Source organism: Galleria mellonella, unplaced genomic scaffold (genome assembly GCF_026898425.1).
Source record: "Galleria mellonella isolate WM207_F2 unplaced genomic scaffold, CSIRO_AGI_GalMel_v1 utg184, whole genome shotgun sequence".
NCBI classification, from domain to species: Eukaryota; Metazoa; Arthropoda; class Insecta; order Lepidoptera; family Pyralidae; genus Galleria; species Galleria mellonella.
In genome coordinates this window covers 6,766,554-6,787,787 of record NW_026442025.1, presented here as the reverse complement: position 1 = coordinate 6,787,787, position 21,234 = coordinate 6,766,554, and the positions used below count along the sequence as shown (strand labels likewise).

Below are 21,234 nucleotides of genomic sequence, written 5' to 3'. Positions count from 1 at the left end.
GATAATCCACATAGTTGTTTTAATAAGATAAAAAAAAAATAGTAAACGTAATATGTTAACGTTCGAATTCTTTACACCATCATCATCATATCAGCCGTTGCTTACTACTAAACATAAGAACAGACTCTTTTATTCTAGCAATAACTGTATGTACGTACAATTAGACGCCAGTATAAAAAAAAAACATCCCAAAATTATACTAATATTTTAAATGTGAAAAATTTTAGGTGTTTGAAAATTTGTCAATATTTATTTATTTATTTATTAAAAATAGACAATACGTGGTATAAACAGAGAGAGTTTGATCAATGATAAATTTGAAGTAACAAAACGATATAATAAGAACAAATATGCGCAATGTTAATACTACGAGATATAAAACGTAAGTGCACATACTAAGGTATAAGTACTGAGGTTGATTGCCAGTCACAGATTAATGCAACCATTAAGGGAATGTCGCTACCTGAGCGACAAAGGTGAAATCGTGCTGTGGCAAATGGTTGAAGATTATTTTGCTATGCACCCACAACTAACTGTTACAATGATGGCTTTTACCGTATCGATATGTACAGTCAGTATAAAAAAATCAGTGGATACATTCAGATTTCTACAAGTGTATTTTGCTTCGTAAAAAAATGGTTACTTCCATCATGATAAAGTAAATATTGTTTAAAATTTATTCATATTTTAAATAAAAGATAGAGTAGGTGATAGTATTGGCGAACAATTGAGTGTCATTTATAAACGTATCTACCGGTGAAATGTAAAATTTTATTTACGAAACATTTGTCACTCACATCACCAATAGGTTTATTAAAAATTTTGAATTTATAACGCGGAATAAACTGAAATTTAAAATTTTTATAGACTGAAGATACCTACTGAAATAGGTTTTTCGATAGATTTTCTTATTAAAAAAGGCAATTCGAAATGAAATCCTACGTAATTACAAAAACAATTATCAAAATTGGTTCAAAATTGGCGTTGATACTTGTTTTTATATACCTACCATAAAAAAGGAAAGCAAGCATTAGCCACATACATCCTTTCTGATCGTAAATGGTTACTGTAGCCTATGGATGCCTGCAAGACTAGGGATATCAGGTACGCGTTACCGACCCTGAAAAAAAACCTTAATAAACCATTTTCAAGAACCTTATTCTTTAGTCTCTAGGGAAAACATTTTTAAAACTCCTAATTGCCATTGCAGATAAAGTAGCTGAAATGATTAGACCTAGAATTAGATAATTGGGCAATATAATTACTCGTGTATCTAACAGTGTGCGAGTTTTAGTGCTGACCGTACTTATACACTGATGAAGTATTTATGATGGAAAGTTTGTAGTAAAAGCACTAAGTATCGAAAATTATGCATTAGTATATAGTTAAATGAAATATTAATTCCAATAACTTACAACTATGTCTGATTTATTGTGTAAAATGGGGCAAAATGTAGGCAACTACTTTTTATTAGGGCCTATCCTATTTTAAGTTTTATGTTTTCTTTTTTTATGCAATTTAGAATAGCAAACAAATTGACGGCCCACCTGATGAAAAGTAGTAACCGTTGCCTATAGACATGAGCAGTATCATCGGCATAATAGAGTATACTGTTACGCCCATGATACCCCCCATGCGTTGCCATTCCTGAGGATTCAGGTATTATTTCTCTGTACCCTGTAAATTCACTGCCATATCCCACCCATCAAACCCGAAACATAGCCATGCAAATACAACTGCTTTACGGTAGAAACACGAATCGGATAGAGGTGCCCAAGCTAACGACTTTTATACAAAATCTCCCTCTGGTATTAATCTATGTATAATTTATTTATTTATTAAATTAAATTTAAACCGTTTAGACATTAAGCATGATTGAATAACACACGTCCAAACAACTTAAAAAAAAAAAAACTTTCACATTTATTATAATAGTAAGGTAAACGGAAGTTTGAAAAGAAAGCACTAATAGATTATTTAAATCATTGTGTATCTTCATTAATAGTGTATGAAGTGTCTATGAACGGAAGTTTACGAAGTACTATTGAAGTACTTATTAGAAAGAAAGTTTTTAAAGAGAGCAAAACAGGAAGAGTAGCCGTTGTTGTATACGAAGCTGTTGTTGTGAAGCAAATCTCATCTACAGTCTACACAATTGCGCGTTCTAAATTCAAATACCTATTTGTCATTGAATTCGCCATATTTTTTGTGGAACAAAAATTATTTATGGAATTGAAGTAGGTAGTAATTGTAATACAATGTGTACTTACATTGATTTCTCCAATATTTCTGAGTTAGATATTTGGCAAAAATATTTTTTAAACGGTTCACTTTCAGAATAGTTCCATGTCAATTTTGTTAAAATTGGTCTCGGATTTTTATTAAAAATATCTAAGACATTTTTTATGCAATTAAGCCATTAAATGGAACGTAGTAACTATTACCTGTAGACATGAACAGCAGAAGTAGTACCAGAAGAAGAAGACTTAAAAAACAAGTTTTCATTTTTTTATGCTATTCTAATGGTAAATAAGCATACGACATGATGATAAGCGGTCACTATAGTCTATGGACGACTGTAATACTAGAATCGTCACACGCGCGCTGCCGACCCTTAAAACCTGATTAACTATATATATAAATATAACCTTCGTGAACTAGAAACCGATTATTCAGTTCTTATTCAACAAACTGACAGCAATCAGTCAACGTGTATTAGTGATTGGCACTTCGCCATTATTTGATCCTATACAATTGACCATAGAGCCACAGACTATGAGTACGTTATGTGTTCCCTTTAAATAGTGATTAAAATTATTGAACCCTATTGAAACTTAGATGTACAAATAACAGCCATGCCACGACTTCCAAGTAACTTAATTTACGTTTTAATTCTTTAGAACTTCAGTCATGGTAATATTATTACAATTAATAGATAAATTTTCCATAGATTTTTATTTGTCCTTAATATTCTTTAGATCCATATAATCTACAATGTGGTCCCAGCATAGAATAGGCCTTTTCAATAGATGACACCTTTATTCCTAGGTTTTGATGTCCATTTCATTTCTTTTCTCCTGTTTAGGTAATATACTTTGTAAATATATAATAGGTTTTCTATGTACTAGTTTACCGCATGTAAAATTATACTTATTTATAGCGTTTTCCCGTAGACCTCATAAATGACGACTACGTGAACTTAATAGTAAAGGAATAGGCAGCAGCGTCCCTCTTAAAACTCAACTGTAGTTGTCAAATCGCTTATCTGATAACTACTGGCAAAACTTTCCTTGTGGAAAAGGCTTAGCAAAAAGGTTCAGCAGTGGACAATTAACGGCTGGTATGATGATGATGATGATATTAAATTGTACCCATGTTTATGTTTCTATTAAAATAACGAAATAAGAGATACTTATGATATAACGATTAAAACGTTACCTAGAAATTTACTATTCAGCCAACTAGATTAATGTATGAATATGCATGAAATGTTTGAGAAAATTTAATAATCCGGCAATAAATTTAAAATGCGGTCAAAACTTTAATGAAACTTTTAATGAGTAGATATACCCACCTACCTACATGAGTGCAAATAATTAATAAGTAGGTAATTACTGTATAGATAAACTTTACAACTTGTTAACTTAATGCATTAACCATGTTAACAACTAGATAACTGTAGTATTTAATATTATGTACGTTTATTAATAAAATGAGTACATTACCTAATCCTGTTAATGGCACTTAAAAAAATGAAATAATCCTTACTAATATTATAAATAAAAAAGTGAAATTGTTTGTTTGTTACCTTATAATAAAATAATCATTCAGAAATTTGCTATATTCGTACTATATAAATTACGAGTAGAGAAGGTTGTAGGCTACTTTTTATCCCAGTCAGTAAATATATCACTCGAACGAAGTCGCAGGTAAAAGTAAGTTATCTATAATTACTAGTTTCTACCAAAATAGGAGATAGGTACAACATAGAATAGGTACCTACTTTAAACTATACATTCCTTTGTTATATTATTATACCTATAGGACGGTATATAGGTACCTACCTACTTACTTAAAAAGAAAAATCATAAAATTATGTTCTAAAAAAATCGACTTTTATTATGGCAAAACCAGTTATTTTAATTTAAAAACGAAATTACTAAAACGATTTTGATAAAATTTCTATGGGACCAATCTGTAAATGGTTTTTTTGAGATAAGAAATTAATTTTCCAAATTGAATTAAATTTGACGGAATTATGAGATAACAAACACAAAAAAAAATGCAAACAAATTGAGAATCTTCGTCTTTATGAAGTCGGTAGAAGAAATTAAAACACGTCAAAAGCCTTACCAAATATAATATGGACAACTATAGACAACTAAAAATGTAGAAGCAAAAAAAAAGATATAAAACATAGACAATATGGAGACGAAAAAAATAGTTTTTAAAATAGTTAAACACCTATGTCTATTTCGATAATAATTGCAGTAATAAAAAACAAGTTTTAACTTCATTACGAGTATCATAAAAATATACAATCCTGTACACATGTAAGCTCCTCACAGGCATGCGCAGTAAATGAAATTACACGCAAGAATGAAAAAGCAAAATGGACGAATCGAAGAAAATCTCGACCACAAAGGCGTGCCTATTTCCACTGATCATTGTGCCAGAATACATCAGATATATCTCTCTGTCCCGCTCCAACAAAGAAGCCGGCGATCGATGCGCAAAAGAGATAGGCGCCACAATAGACAATTGTTATCCCTTCCACCTCTAATGTACTGCCCTAGTCACACAGTTTATGGGGAACTCGCTAACATAACAACGTGAAAGTGAGCGAATAAGGTTGATATTCGTTTGCGAGGACGTGGCCAATAATAATTTGATTCGGCTTATATCACTGGGAAAACAATAGATTCAGTTATGTGAATCTATAAATAGAAGTTTATGATCTTGGTAGGAAGTGGATTGGAGAGGAATAATGTAGGCGTTGTTTTACGACTGGCAATTTTCATACAAATATCAAAAGCAAATGGCCTGTCAGTGGGTATTAATAGACGATTAATGCAAAAGAGCATCTCGCCTGAATCGTAACATCAGTAAGAAATGGTTATCTCATATAATAAAAATTAATGGAAAATAAAAGATCTAGGTACTAGGTAGTCTAGAATTGCGGCTTATATTACAAACTCGATAACAATCATGTATAAAACATATTAATAAAATGTTTAAAACACGACTCACAGAAGGAATTTTATTGCGTCAATTCTTTTCTATCGACTCCTAGACATTATAAATAGCTATATCTATTTATAATATCTGTACTGAATACATAGGTTAGTGTACAGCCGGGAAATCCACTAAGTGTACTCTACTATATTTACGATTTATATAATAATAACTATTTCATCAATAGATAAATTTAGTCTTTATTTAATTAGAAATATTATTTTCGGCTTTATTCCAAGAGAAATAAGGAACACTTCGCAACAATAGAGTCCATTCAACGTTCTGTTCACACTATGATTTACTATAACTACAATATAAATGTTACTATCTACTGTAGTGTATTGAACTTTTGGTTACTATTTTTAGTGTCTGCTTATTTATAAATATTACTTAATTATTTTGCTAAATTTAAAAGAGTTCAACAGCTTTCGTTATGAGGCGAAGACAGGTCGGCCTCCAACAAAAATAAAGAATTCAAGATTCATTCGGGCAGTAAAAAAAATATTGGTGAAAGCCGACAAATTTTATAACGTAGAGGTTGAGTAAGAATCAGGTAGTAGATATTGAATCAGTAGTAACATAAATCACCATACACAACCACTTTTCGGGGCGTATGCGTTGTTCAAACAATAATAATAATAAATAATTTTTATTCAATTAAACTTAATAATAAGCGTTTTTGAATCGTCATTTTTTATGAACCTACCTCCCAGTTCGGAATGCTATTTTTGCTGAGAAGAAAGGGCAAGAAACACAACTGTTACTTTATATATATATATATATATATATATATATATATATATATATATATATATATATATATATATATATATATATAGAGAGAGAGAGAGAGAGAGAGAGAGAGAGAGAGAGAGAGAGCTACAAAGCTACAATCAATTGAAACGATGAGCAAAAATAAGAATATCGTAGATTGACGTAAGTTTATAAATATTTCTTAAATACTAGCTATTCGCGATTTCGTGCGCGTACCTAATAGAAGTATGTTAGGGGGGAAAGGGATTGTTAGTAATGGAGACTGAGAATCCCATTGCTAGTAATATACCCAACCAGGTCGACCTCCCTGCGGTCCTCTCTGGAAACTATCGTGGTTAATTCCTGATGAATTCTGATGAATTCATCAATAGGGTGATAGATGAGAATGAAAACAGACCAGTTAGCCCATCATGATTGATGGGCTAACTGGCCTATTTTCATTCTCATCTATCACCCTTCACTGGTGCTCCGCCGGCGTATCCCGTTAGCGCAGGCGGGGTTACCATACCATTTTCACCCATAAAAAAAAATAGAAGTATGTTGATTGATCAGCATAAGCTTTCTATATGTAAAAATGAAATGGTAACCCCGTCTGTTCTAACATTATACATTGGCGGGGTAGGTACTAAAGAGAAATTAAATACGATACGTCTTGTTGTGACCATAACAAACAATCCACGTTGAATTTTATTATATTTATACAAATGATGTTAAAAAATGTACTGAAAATATTGGGATTGCTCAATATGTAAAACCATACTTTACGTAAATATAATTTAACTTATTTTTGCCCGTAACTACATATGCATACATTTTGAAAATAGGTGGCGTAAAAAACTGATCAAATAGATCACTTTCATATAATAAAATTGTATTTTAAATACACTATCTGAACTTAACGCGATGAAAAGTCCTGTCGTGACCACGACGTCACATAATCCACGTCGAAACGTTGGCAATAAAGAAGCGCAGGTATGTATGTGTGTGTATGTATGTGTATATATACGTATATATGCATACGTGTGTATATGTGTATGTTTGTATATATTAACAGGAATTAACCATGATAGTTTCCAGGGAGAACCGCGAGGAGGTCGACCTGGTTGGGTATATTGATAGCAATGGGATTCTCAGTCTCCATTACTAACAATCCCTTTCCCCCTAGTATATAAATTTAGGATATAAGTTCATAATTGTTTATAAACCTGTATGTATCTACAAGAACGCAAAGCTGCAGACAAACTGTAAAGTAGTTTCGTGGCACTAAGAATATGTATTTTCTATGTAAATGTTTACTTGAAATAAATATATAAATAATGTACAATTTGTGTAGTGCATATAAATATTAGGCAAATAGCTAACTAAGATCGTGAAACAAAGCTATAATTGATGATGGCGCTTTGAAGTCGAGCCAATGCCAATGCAATGTCCCTGTCCATTGCATACAGAAATAAAATGGTTGCATTTTTTCTGCAAATATTCACATAGCTATAGTGCTAGATTATTAAAGAACTAACTCCAAACGATAGGTATATGACAGTATGCTTTAAAAGTATTTAAAAAAAGCGATCAGAATATCAATAGAATAATAGCAGATTTATTCCGATATTACGTAAGTATTTGCAGGTATAAATCTGCCAGAACACTAAACTTATTAAGTAACTTACTTACTTTAGTAAGTATTAATGAAGTTAGTAAGTATGAACTATTATACATCGCACGTCATATTTATAAATTAAACTTTGAAATACTGAATGAAATGTAATTTTGCGAAAGTCTATATCACTGGTAATAATAATCAACTAAGATTAGAATTATGAATTTTTTCCTAATTTGGTATACTTAGTCGAACGGGCTATGAGACACCCGAAGATACATATAATTTGTTTAATTCCGCTAACATCAAGGACATGATCGTTTTACCAGTATAAAAAAATTTAAGAAAATGTTAAACATTGAAGGCATTAAAAAATATAGGTAATTGCGACATTTTTCTTAGAAAACTAATGGTTAGTGGTATTTTTGTAATTTTTTTTTATAGAACTTAGAACGTCAAACAAGCTGACGGCCCACCTGATGGAAAGTGATAACCGTCGCCTATAGACATGAGCAGTACCATGGACACAACAGAGTATACTGTTTCGCCCATGATATCTCCCATGCGTTGCCATACCTGAGAACTCAGATGTTATTCCTCTGTACCCTGTAAATTCACGCCATATCCCATCCTTTAAACCGAAACACAGCCATGCAAACACAACTGCTTCACGGTAGAAACACGAATGGGACAAAGCTACCCAAGCAATCGACTTTTGTACAGTCTCCCTCAATTAGCCTACCTAAGTAGATATTACGTATTTAAAGCAGTTTTTTTTAATAAAAAAAAAATTTTTATTCAAAAAAATTACATCAGAGAAATATATTGTATACCCATAATAAAGAATATCAAATCTTTATTATACAACTAAATTTCTACAAATAGCAAGCCTAACATCGATTAGCATTCTCTACTAGCTAATCCATTAGATATGAGTAAAAACAGAAAGCGTTCGTAGGGAAAATGTAATTAAAATATATGCAACTAGCAACCCGGCCCGGCTTCGCACGGGTAGATAGAACTTTCGAAATTAATATATAGCATATGTTACTCTCTGATAATGTATCTTTTAAAAGGTGAAAAAAAATTAAAAATCGGTTGAGTAGTTTTTGAGTTTATCCATTACAAATAAACAATCAAATCTTTTCTCTTTGTGATATTAGTATAAACTTGAAATTATAATATAAATTTTATAAGTATTATAATTTTTGAGTAAAGAAGCACCTACCTGACTTTTAGCATAATCATGTACCAATGCAGACATCGTAAAAATGCGTACAAAATAAAATACTAAGCGAAACCAGTTGTGAGTTACTATACTGTTTGTAACATTTTTTAATCTCTATCAACTTTAATCATAAACGGTGGGTGTCCGTCATTACTAGTTCCCACTAATTGGACTGACACACCTACCGGTGTCAGGGGACATATTTTTTTCAAATTAAACGTGAGTTTTTAATATGACAACTCGTTGACACCCGATTTAAGCAGTTGGGCGGTTTAGTGAAAATGACGACTTTAAAAAAGCGTTTGAGAGCAGCTAACATGTGAACGTTGTTTGATCTCGTAAAAATATTACTGTTTTCAATTAAAACTGCATCGTTTTACATATATAATATAAGTCTATTTTATTTTTAATGGTACTTTTACGGGTACATATATAACGAATATAATTAAAATTCCATGCATTTAAAAAGTTTATGTGGTTTGATACTTTCTACTATCTACATTAAGTATAAATCACAAATTTTGATATCAAAATATTCCATAGTGTTTTTAATATTTATCATTATTATTAGTATTTATTTTAAACTATGACTCTACCTACTTTTCCTTTATATGATTGGCTGAAAATGCACATACAGACCTTTATGTAACCATTATTATATAATCTTTATCTTCTTCAATTTTGAATACACATATAACTTTAAAAATTTTGAAATAATAACTTATTAGAAAGTTCAATCTTAATTATATTGGATATCGTTTATTTAACAGATTTGAATAACGAGTCATTATGTATAATGTAATTAGTAAGAATTTAATTAAATAATTCAAATAAAAGCTATACGCATAGTATAGATAGCAGTATAATTTATTTGTTTTAATTTTTAAAAACAGAACGATGATTGCCGACCAATGAGACGCGTCCCCAACTGATTGTCAATTAGCGACATCAAACGGGCTTTTTGCGAATTAAGCGCGCGTTTTGTGTTCATTTTTTGTCCGGCAGTCGACGAGAGCGGACGCTTGATGAGTTTTTCCGTTTTGCAGTTTCATTTTCATATTTCCGTTTGTCTGAATGCGAGGGGGACTACAATGAGCTTACGCTTGTTGAGAGATTTAAATATTGATGATGCGTATAAATTACAGGTAGGATCCACTTGCGTAGGTATCATCTCACTCATCCATCCATCCTTATTTTACTGGAATAATTTTATTAATTGTTTTGTTTATTAATTAATGTTCTGCATTTTGCATTAATTTTTATTAAATTTTACTTTACAATGTATTTAAGTAATTAGGTATTAAGGGTCTATGTTTCAAAACTTGATTAAATATTAAATACAGTGCCTATTTAAGTTAAAACTAAATTATTAGTATTCGACTAATTTTAAAATTAATTTATTTTGTATGAATGAATTTCGTTTGATTAAATTTTAAAATCCTCTACTCTAAGCTTTATTATTAACGTAACATTACTTTTTTTTTCGATACAACGTTATTAGAAAATAAGTTATTTCTAATTAATTAAAGTTTTCTTGTTAACCAGACCAAATTCAAATACACGATCATTGAGTTTTTTGATACACAGTAATCACAGATCTCAGTAATCATATTATGGGCGTTTTCACATTAGGACTTATATTAAATAAGACATCTTTACTTAAATTCATTTTGATCTTGATCACTTAATTTGTTATGAAAATCATACATAAAACCAACTGAAATGCAATAACACGTTATGACTTTCTATACTAGCCTCAGTTCAAATAACCTGTATCTACAACTGAACTCTATCAAACAAAACAGTCTGGTTGAAAACAAATAACAACAAAACCTATGAAACGAACCAGCCAGTATCGAACTCCTATTTGAAATGGTTCCGGTACGGAGTCAACAAAGGGACGTTCTGTATTTGAAAAAAGCCCGCGAATGCGAACGCGGGTCCGCCATTAGCCGCTCCCATTTGCAGCGGCGCATCTATAGACGGTGGTGTGCCTCTTCAATCTGTACCGTCAACAATTGTAGGGTTGACGCAAAAAAAATAAAATTCCTTCTAGAATTTATCTATCTATCTATAATAGTAAAAATCTTGGCTACGAAAATATTCAAGGGATTTATTATATTTACAATTAATAATTATAATTTTTCATCACCATTTTCTATCGTAATCAGTAAGTACAGGTCTTAAGTTTGCCGTTTGATAAAGAGATAATAAGTTTAAAAAATGACAAGAAAAGTCTAAGGCCCGCCCATGATTCTTCATGGATCGTTTTTTTTTAGTACGTTTGTTCCGTTGTGGAACAGGCTAAGGTCGGAGACCATGCTGCCTAGTCTTCAATATGATAATTTGTCTGGAATTTAACTTCATGGATCGGTTTGTTTAAATAACTATGTACTAAAATATTCAATACTTTTATATTATTTTATGTATTTATGGTATCTACAATAGCATGTAAAATTTTAATGAATTTTACATAAAGTTATAGATATTTTTACTCTAGGTGTATCAAGATTTGAAATAAATAGAACTGTACAATCGACAACCCTATAGGAGAGGGAATGTGATCGAGTGTTGTTCGAGTTTTTATCGGTGATTCATTAGTATGAGAGTGTCTTTGTTACTGCCGGTACTGTGGCGCCCTCTATTTCTAGTTATATTATGCACATGGAAATAGCATTCATCAAACAAAAGCTTTCATCGGCTCTAGTACTATGTAAAGAACTGTTTACTTAATATTGAACAAACATATCTTAATTATCTACACATTAAAACACAGAAGAACACTGAGGGATAGATGTTTACAGAACAAAGTGTTACCTGTACACTTTAATTAGGTACTTAATGACAATTAATTGTATTTGTCAACAGAGTACTTTTAGATTTTTTTACTTTTTTGTTATATTTTCTTATACAAGTTCAACGATACAAAGACCTTAGATACACTTAACAGACAACAAAAGTGAAATCTCCATGTGAAATCTAATCTAAAGTACAACAAAATCCTTGCAAATGAGTATTGAAAGAATCGGGCTACAAATCTAATTTGCACAAGAAGGGTAAACAAAAACTGAGGTCCTTGTCGAGGGAGGAATCACAATGTGAAAGAATTCTCTCTTTATTTTAAATAAGGGTTAATACTGTTGCAGATATTTGCTATCCAGAATTATTTAGGATGTAAATTATAGTTTTTAAGTATTTTTATTTAAATGTGCTTATTTTACTACACCCAACAGGGATTACAGTCATGAACTTTCTTTTTATACTAGATAGGAAAAAAATCTGCGTAAATAATAAATATATAACTTTTATATAAAAGAAAAAAGTGTTCAAATAAAAAATTTCTTATCTACCTCTAATTGTAAGTAATGAGATGAGATGTTTGAGGTCAATATTGCGGGTGAATTATTCTTCAGCTATCATAATTCTTCAACGAATTATAGATATCTCTGAGCTATATAAGTTTCCAGCTATGTTGTATTCACATATCCGATTTTTCTAAAACGTTCATCATTGACATAAATATTAGAAATGTTAAAGTTGAGACAAATCTTTTCACTTAACAACTAAGCATCTATCAAATGATTATATTTTTGATAAATAATAAGTACTGTTGCGATCTTCTTTAAAGTTTATATATGTATATTTTTTGTTTTTTTTTTTCTTTTAAGCTTTTTTCTGTGAAACTGTCAATTTATATTTCTATACAGGAAACCAGGGCTTTCAATTACTTACAGTTCGTAATAGGTACTTTTATATACTATATAAAAAAATCAACTAGAATAATAACAGTGCCTAAACGTAAAATAACAAAACGGGAACAGACCCTCATTCTTCAGTCCCTTTGAGTCCGTGACCTCGCATGTAAAGCAGCTTGGACGCTGAAGGGTAGAAGTTTACAGAACAGTGTTGCATCTACACCTTAATTAGGTGGTTTTGATGTTTTAAAATTGATATATATTGTAATACAAATACCTATTTGTATATTTGTTTAATAACTGAAATGAAATAAAATAGAAACGAAGTGAAAAAAGTTATATTGAAAGGACATACATTGGTTTATTTACATTTCGAGAAAAAAAGTCCAACAATAAAGTAGAAAGTGAACTAACCTTGGTTTAATTTAAACAGAGTAGTATAATAAAACATACCTCATTGAAATCGGTCCACACATTTAAGAAACCAATAAAGGCTCGAACTTAGAATACCTTCATTTTTGCATTTACTATTCATGTATCTCTATTAAACAGTTATAGCGGATCTTAACACAAATTTAAAAAGGTGCTTACATATATATATATATTTATAGCTCTATATTTCTAACATTTATTATGTGACTGAAAAATTCAAAGTGAATTATGTTTGATTCTATCTCCATAAGATCTGGTATCCTATTTTTAATTATTCTACTTCTTTAAACAGGATTAAAAAGACCACTTTCTATGAATCATAATAGGATTTGTTTTGTATAATTCACCGAGTTTAATAGACCTTTTGTGTTGAAGATGTAATATTAACAAAGCTGTACATTTACATCGGCGGGTTATACAAAGCAAATTATTTTATGATTCATACACAGCGGTGCTTATAAGCGCCCCGGTCTTTTTTCATCAAGGTTTAAAAACATACCTTAGCTTGCTCCTGCTGTGATAGCAACTGTTCTCGAACCATTTGAAGCTGAAGGATCATCTCGGAGAGCTGCCTCTCCTTCTCTAGAACGCTTTCTCCCGCCAAAGCCTGAAGAGTCGCGCTGTCTAGGACGCCCCTTCGTTCACTGCGGACAAAATTAAGATAAAGTACTATATGTATATTATTTATACAAAGTTTCGTTTATTATAATCTTACAAACTAACATACAAAACAGGGTAAGAGTTCGTATTACTTTTTTCGTCAATAGTCTATGTTATTATATATATATATATATATATATATATATATATATATATATATATATATATATATATATATATATATATATATATATATATATATATATATATATATATATATCTATATATTAGTCATATAGAAATTAATAAGGAATATTTTGTATCCATTATGTATAGATATTTAAATTACTATTGAATAATGAAATAGTATGTTGTGTACCGAATTTGTAACATAATCGTATATATTGTGTACGCTAGTCGGAGATGATAAAGATGTGAGTAGACGAAGGCAGTTGAAGCGAGCTGAATTATTCATAACAACGGTAGATACTCCTTCCTGCCGAGTATCGCAACAACAAACAAAGATTGTGCATGATCCAAACTTCTACGTGTACGTTAGATGCTGCTAGATACTATTGGAACTCACTACATTCATGCATTTTCACATTAAATTAAATTTTAAATTTAGATGCGAGCGAGATATAACGTTCAGTAATTAAAAAAAAAAAACTTTCGGAAAAATGGTGAGCTAACTATCGATCCATGTTTTTTGAACTTTAAATGTTCCTCTTTGTTTGGCCAAATGTATTAAAGTAAGTATAATAATAATAGCATGATAAACAAATGTACGGTTTCTGTGATAGAATCATCAATTATAATAAAAAAAAACGCACTATTAAAAAAGTCGACTTCATTAATCAAAGTATTTGTAGAACGACACTTGATCTAGGTGTTATTTATCTAAGATTAACCTTCAACATTAGCAAAATTGACTAAAAAGTGACTGAACAAATAACATTTTTAATGTACTCGGACTAAAACTAATTTAGAAAACGTAATAATTTAGAAAATCGAAAAATAATTTTTTTTCTTAAATGAATCAACTTTAATATCAACGAAATTGTTATAAGCCTAACACGGGATTAAATACGATGTTTAAAAAATTAATTACCTAAATCGATTCACAATTGGCTAGAACACCACGTAATATAAACAAAAAGTGAAATCGAATTGAGAACCTTAGCCTTTTTTAAGTCGATTGAAAATAGTATTAAGGCTGTAATTTTATTTTTGTTCTTAGTAACAAATGGTAGGGGTACGATATAGTGACTACAAACAAATAGATCCGAGGACCGCCTTCCATTATTAATGTTGTGGAATTCACTATTCTAAGAAATTATGATGTAACGTTTTGCAATTTTCTATGTGTGCATCAAATTTGGTATAGTAATTTCTGCGGAATGCTAGAACAAACAAACAAAATAAAGGCCCTCAGGAATGGCAACGCATAAGGGGTTCCATGGGCGAAACAGTATACTCTGTTATGTCCATGGTACTGCTCATGTCTATAGGCGACGGTTACCACTTTCCATCATGGACCGTCAGCTTGTTTGCCATTCTAAGTTGTATAAAAAAATATATATATAAATAAAAAATTTAGACTCTACTGGAATTATTAAAATCCCTCATATTATTTTTTCTTAAATATTTCAATGTACTTACAGACATCGTCTAATTAAATTTTTATTATATTAGTAAGATAACTGTTTTAGATACTCTTGTTGTATATCATTTATTTAGTATTTTTAGAATCTAGTGTTTTTGAAATAAAATCTTTGTTCGTAGTTTTTGATGTCCATTTAGTTTCTTTTTTCCTATATAGGTAAATACTATATACTTTGTAAAATATGTTTTCTGATAAATTGTATATGCAGTAAACTGTTTACCAGTTTACTTCATGTACAATTCTACTTATTTATAGCGCTTTCCTGTAAGTGCTGTAAGAGGTGGCTTAAGGAACTTAATAGTAGAGGGATGGGCAGCGTAAAAGAGGCGAGGCATTCCTCATAAAAAATCTCTAAAAACCTAACTGCGGTTGCCCAACCCGCCAACCAAGCGTGGCAACTACTGGCAAAACCCCCCAAGGAGGAAGCTAGTGTTCAGCAGAGAACAGTTAATGACTCATATGATGAATGATTTATCAAATCAAATGTCAGAAATTCGCATCTGATACCTAGAGAGTTGAAGGTGTCCATAGGCTACAGTGACCGTTTACCATCAGACGGGCTGTATATTCATTTGCCACCTTCGTGATAAAAAAAATAATGTATATTTGATGTCAGTCATTACAAAGCGGATAAATATCCAAGAAAATCGAATGGAGCCCATGGATATACAAGTAAACTAGCGTGGAATAAATCATCTTCGACCACGAGTCCACAACAAAAAATTGGAGCTAACTGCGAATTCTTGTTTTCGTGCAGCAAAAACAGCCCACTTTCTCACATTAAACGAAAGGGCTCATTTAAGTCGGCCACTCGATTTAATAAGCCCTTATTAACGTTATTACTGTACAACTGTCACTTGTCAGTACTGCTCATGATTTCACAGCTCGTTCGATAAATGAATGTGCGACGTTTAAATCTATCAAGTTCGCGTTCTTGACGTGCGGTAAAATAATTTAAGATTTTCATCAACAAAAAAAAAAGTGGTTACAAATAAGGTAAGTGACAAAATTAGTAAACGACTAACGTGGATATCGATTGCAAATATAATTCGTAGTGGATGCGTAATTAATAAAGATATTTATTTCTAATTAAAATTACTGAGCATTTTATCAAATCTGGACTTAATTGCAAAAACTTATTTATTCATTAGAAAAAAGAATTTTTAATGAATAAATAGGTATAAGTACTCTTATTGATATTATTCATCGAAAAGAATAAAAGAACATAATAAGTAATAGATTCGTTGTATGGATGCAAGTACAATAAAGTGATCTTACAACTGAAAGCGATCTCTTTACGACAACTTTACGATAATGGCTTTTATTATGGTATTATTTATTTATTAAAGAAACACTAAGAACTAAAAACTTTTACTATAAAAACAACAACAAAGATATTAATAAAGTTTTTACAAATAAAAACAAAAATTAACTAATATGTCATGCATATGACATTGCTAATGTGTATGCAACTAAATTGAAGAAATACGTACAAACAGTGTAGATAAGCAGTTATGCAAAATAAAATATATAATTATTCTTAAGAATAACTATAATATCATATATTTAAAGAATAAGCATGTATCTCCCTATTGGACTACATTTTTAGAAACAAAAACTAATGTGGAGCAACAAACTTAATCTATTACAAACAGAATTATAAAAATCGATTCAAAATTAGCGTCATGTACCATAGTCACAAAAACAGACAAATCAAAACCTCGTTTTTTTCGCACTTAAAAAGGGTGCACGCTAAACTAGCATACATATAGTAGGTTAGTAAAAAATGATACAATGCATCGACTCCAATAACTTGGAATAAATGCGGGATCGATCTCGATTCTCCACACGACGGCAGTCACTCAGCGTGCTTTATTTTCCTGCTCACTGGAATTGTCACATGAGCTTAATAGGTTATTAACTTCATACAAACAGTACCGCCTACATAAACATAACTGTAATATTTGATATAATGTTTATACCTCTTGGCAATACAGATGGTGCGACTGATATGAAAGTTTAAAATGCACATGGACGAATATTCTCTAACCTTCCTTTTTATAACCTTCCTTTTAAATAAAAAAAAAAAAACATTATTAGCTGTATTTATAAGATATTAAGTATGTAAGTCATTATGTAGGGGACCTGTGGACTTTCCATATTATTTTTTTGTAAATTATTATAAATAAAATATAGATCGATTTTAAATTTTTAGAATCTTTGCTTAAAAACAGGATCAATATTTAATTCTTATTCGCACTAATTAAAAACAAATATTTTGAGTTGAGTTTGTTTGTTTGGTTTCTAATTTGATATATCTAATTTAGATAAAATTGAACAAAACAATACTGTATTCTCTCTGCTTATTTTCTCCAGCGTGAAGGTAAAAGACAAAAACTTGATAATGACAAAAATAACATTTTCTAAAGTCCTCTACATAGATAGGAAGGGGCAAACAAACTGAATTTTCCCAGGGCACATCCCAAATCGATCCCTAACAATAAAAAAGTAATTCGTTCCACTAACTCACTAAAACAATACATTAACAAGTAAGTAGTTTATAAAGGGGAGACGAACTAGGGTGAACTAATAGAGCAATCAGCTACCAGTGCTACCACTCGATGTTTCGATATCGATTCGATTATTCCGATTGGGAGCGCAGTATTGCAATGAGTCATTTGCGATTAATCGAATGTTTGTTTCGCATCGAACAACAGAGATTTCCCCTTCAGGTTTAACCCAGATAAGCCTGAAACTAAAATTTTCTGAAAATTTTGAAAAAAGTTACATTATTTAGTTTATTACATCTTATGCAACATAAAAAAAATTATGAAAAAAAAATTAAGTGTAAGGCTTTCAGGGAAACAGCCGTCCTATATGTAGGACAGTAGGATAATAAGAGGAAATAAAAGACCATTTATGACAAAACAGAATGTAATCAAAAAGTGTAGTTTATTAGATAACTATTGATTATATTACCCATTGTTATATGTAATTTACTAGATTAACACTATTTATGAATGATATGTTTCAAAACACTTGACACACACTCCAACATCACATTTCTTGCAACGTGTCAAACATTTTTTGTGACATTGACGACAGCGTGTTTGCTTCGATTGAGGAATAACCAGATGATTCATTTGGTCTTTACGACTATCAGCATGTTCATGATGGGAGGGTCGGCTAGGCCCTCTTTTGGCATTTTTTCTGTTTGATTCAATCAAAGCAATTGCTACCCTTCTGCGAAAGCCAAGATGATCCAGTTTTCCATGATTTATTTTATATAACTGCCATGCATTATGTTCGGCAAGATCAATCATGTGTGTGAGCAACGGCATGTACCATTTCTTACCTCGTATACCAATTCGGTAATGTGAAATATTTTCATCAGACCGATCCACTCCTCCCATATATTTGTTATAGATGGACACCATATGTGGTTCTTCTATGACAATGTTTCTCTTTTCACTTTGTGAGAAGCGTTTGGCAGATTGTTTAGGATTTATTCCTACAGCATTAGAAGCAATACTGAATATATTATTGTCATGCCATTTAGCAATAATGAACGTGTTGTCATGTGTCGTTCTGTAATTGACAGCACCACGTTCCTTTTTTTTTCAGTAACTTCGATGTAATCAGAGGACAACTAGATGTCCTGTTTTCTCGAACTGTCCCAGTGCAACGAAGGCCTTTCTTTGTTATCTCTTCCAGCAAGGGCGTCCCAGTAAAAAAATTATCATAAACTACGTGGTAAGGAAGGTCGAAGCCACGTGAAATCAGCACATCACAAAAAGTGAGAACAACGCTTGCACCCAGCCCCAATTCTTTATATATTGGATTGCACATAGTTGTAGCACCTTGGTATGGTTCCATCCATAAAACATACCCTAACCGTGTAGCACCAACCCAAGCTTTGAACCCGTACCTAATAGGTTTACCTTTTATGTGCTGTTTGCAGCCATGTCTTCCATAGTAGGGGATCATGGCCTCATCTACACTGTAATGCTCTTCAAGAGGAGAAAACTCTAAGAACTTTTTATTTAGAAGTGTAACTAGGGGGCGTACTTTTGTGTATTTGTCTTGCAAATCCAAATTATCATTGACATGAAGGTGGCGAAAAATAAAGTCAAATCTATCCCTAGTCATAGCCAAGCTGATCAATTCATTCTTTGTATCAGGGGAGTTTTCCCAATACATTCTTCTACGGGGGAGCCATGAATAACCACTAACCAACAATATGCCGATGAAACATTTCATATCTTCAGTGGTTATGTCTCCAGGCAAATTCTTTTTGACAGCATATTTATTGCTCTCTGACACCAACAACGAAATAACATCTTCATCTAAGAAGTTTTCAAACCACTCAATTGGGCGCTTATCTTGGCAAGCGCCTTGAACATCTGGCCAATTCACGGGATTTTTTGCCAAGTCCCGTTTTCTCCATGCGTAGGTACGCCTACGTTTAGTTCGACCTGTAGAATCAGAAGGTTCTTCTTCTGTATCACTCACCATAATCTGCCCTTGAATCATTACTTCAGCCGGTTGAAGCAGAATGTTTCGTGGCAAATTATTCAAAGTTACATTATCTTCTTCACCCGAATCTTCGTCAGTGAGACAGTCAGGATCAACAGGAGGAGGTAGAATACATATCAGTCGTTCTCTATAATCTTCTTCATTATCAGAAACATTTTCTAAAGCATCTAAAATTTCATGCGCAGCTAACGGTCTGTAAAGAAAAAGTTGTATTATTGTACTAAAATCATGTATATTATCCTACTGTCCTATATATAGTACGCTAGTATTTGTAACAAGTTATACGTAATTTATTTATATTATTTTGCTAGAATATTTATTTAGTACAAAAGTTAAGGTTATCAACTAGATATTAACACAGAAAAAACAACTCAGGAGTAAAATAAAACTTTTTATACATACCTGTCATTTGCCATGTCTGCAACGCACTTTTATTACACACTTATAAGGTAAAATATAAGGTAAAAACTGTTAAAATAACTGTCTTTTTATTTTTTCTAATAAAGCTGACACGTTTCTTACTGCAAATCATAAGACTAAATAATCTTAGATAAAGAGGGTATTCTGATATTTTTTTTTATTTCTACTGTTCTAAATATAGGACAGTAGGCTTATCTGGGTAATAACACTTTTTCATTATGCGAAATGCGATGCCCTATTGTGATTAAAATATACAGATTAATACAGCATCGAAAAATACATAGGTATTCAGGTACTTTTTCATTAATATCACCATTATCAGTCATTATCTGCCCAGTGCTAAAGATAGGCTTCCCCTATAGACTGCCATAAGGAACAGTCTCAAGCCACCTGCATTCACTGACTCCTTGTAATGCATTTGAGATCGTCACTCCATCTAGTGGTGGGTCATTCTACACTGCATTTGTCTGTTTAAGGTCGCCACTTAAGAACTTTTCTGCTTTATCGGTTGACAGTTCTTCGAGCCATATGATCAGCCCATTATCACTTTAATTGTTTACACTTCGAGCTATGTATGTACTTTTTATATAAAAATAATAATAAATATGCTGACAACTATAACCCTCAATGGGGTAGTCACTAGCATTTGTTAGCTGTTGCTTTTAAAATAAACGTATGATATGTCCACATTTAGCCAAGCATATTATAATCCAACAAGGCAGAAGAGGGCGTGCGTACCGCCGTCACTCATATTAAACTAAAATAATAATAATATTGAATTTACTTTTTAAATCAAAGTAGATATATATTGTAAAGGTACTCATTAAAAATGTCATTTTAGAAACAACGAGAGTCCTAAAAAGAAACTGTTCAATTTTATTTATACATTGACGTGGAATAAACAAAAAGCAAAATTTCCCATCAAACAAGAAAATTTCCATCCTGTACAGTCCAATATCTTTTAAAGTTACAAAAAACATGGCACCGTCTCGCCCACCTGACGGTGGCGTAATTGTAAAAAAACAGCCAAAAGCGAGTCATACATTCAGTA

The 21,234-nt window shown here is 31.5% G+C and overlaps 1 protein-coding gene across 3 annotated transcripts in view; it reads right to left on the bottom strand.

Moving 5' to 3' along the window:
- Positions 1 to 21,234, bottom strand: part of LOC113512018 (transcription factor SOX-5) — a 388,866-nt gene that overhangs the window by 69,469 nt on the left and 298,163 nt on the right. For all 3 annotated transcript variants that reach the window (XM_031909143.2, XM_026895768.3, XM_052893688.1), the window contains one exon: positions 13,461 to 13,605. In XM_031909143.2, coding sequence (XP_031765003.2) covers positions 13,461 to 13,605 — 145 coding nt within the window. The remainder of the gene's footprint in view (positions 1 to 13,460; positions 13,606 to 21,234) is intronic.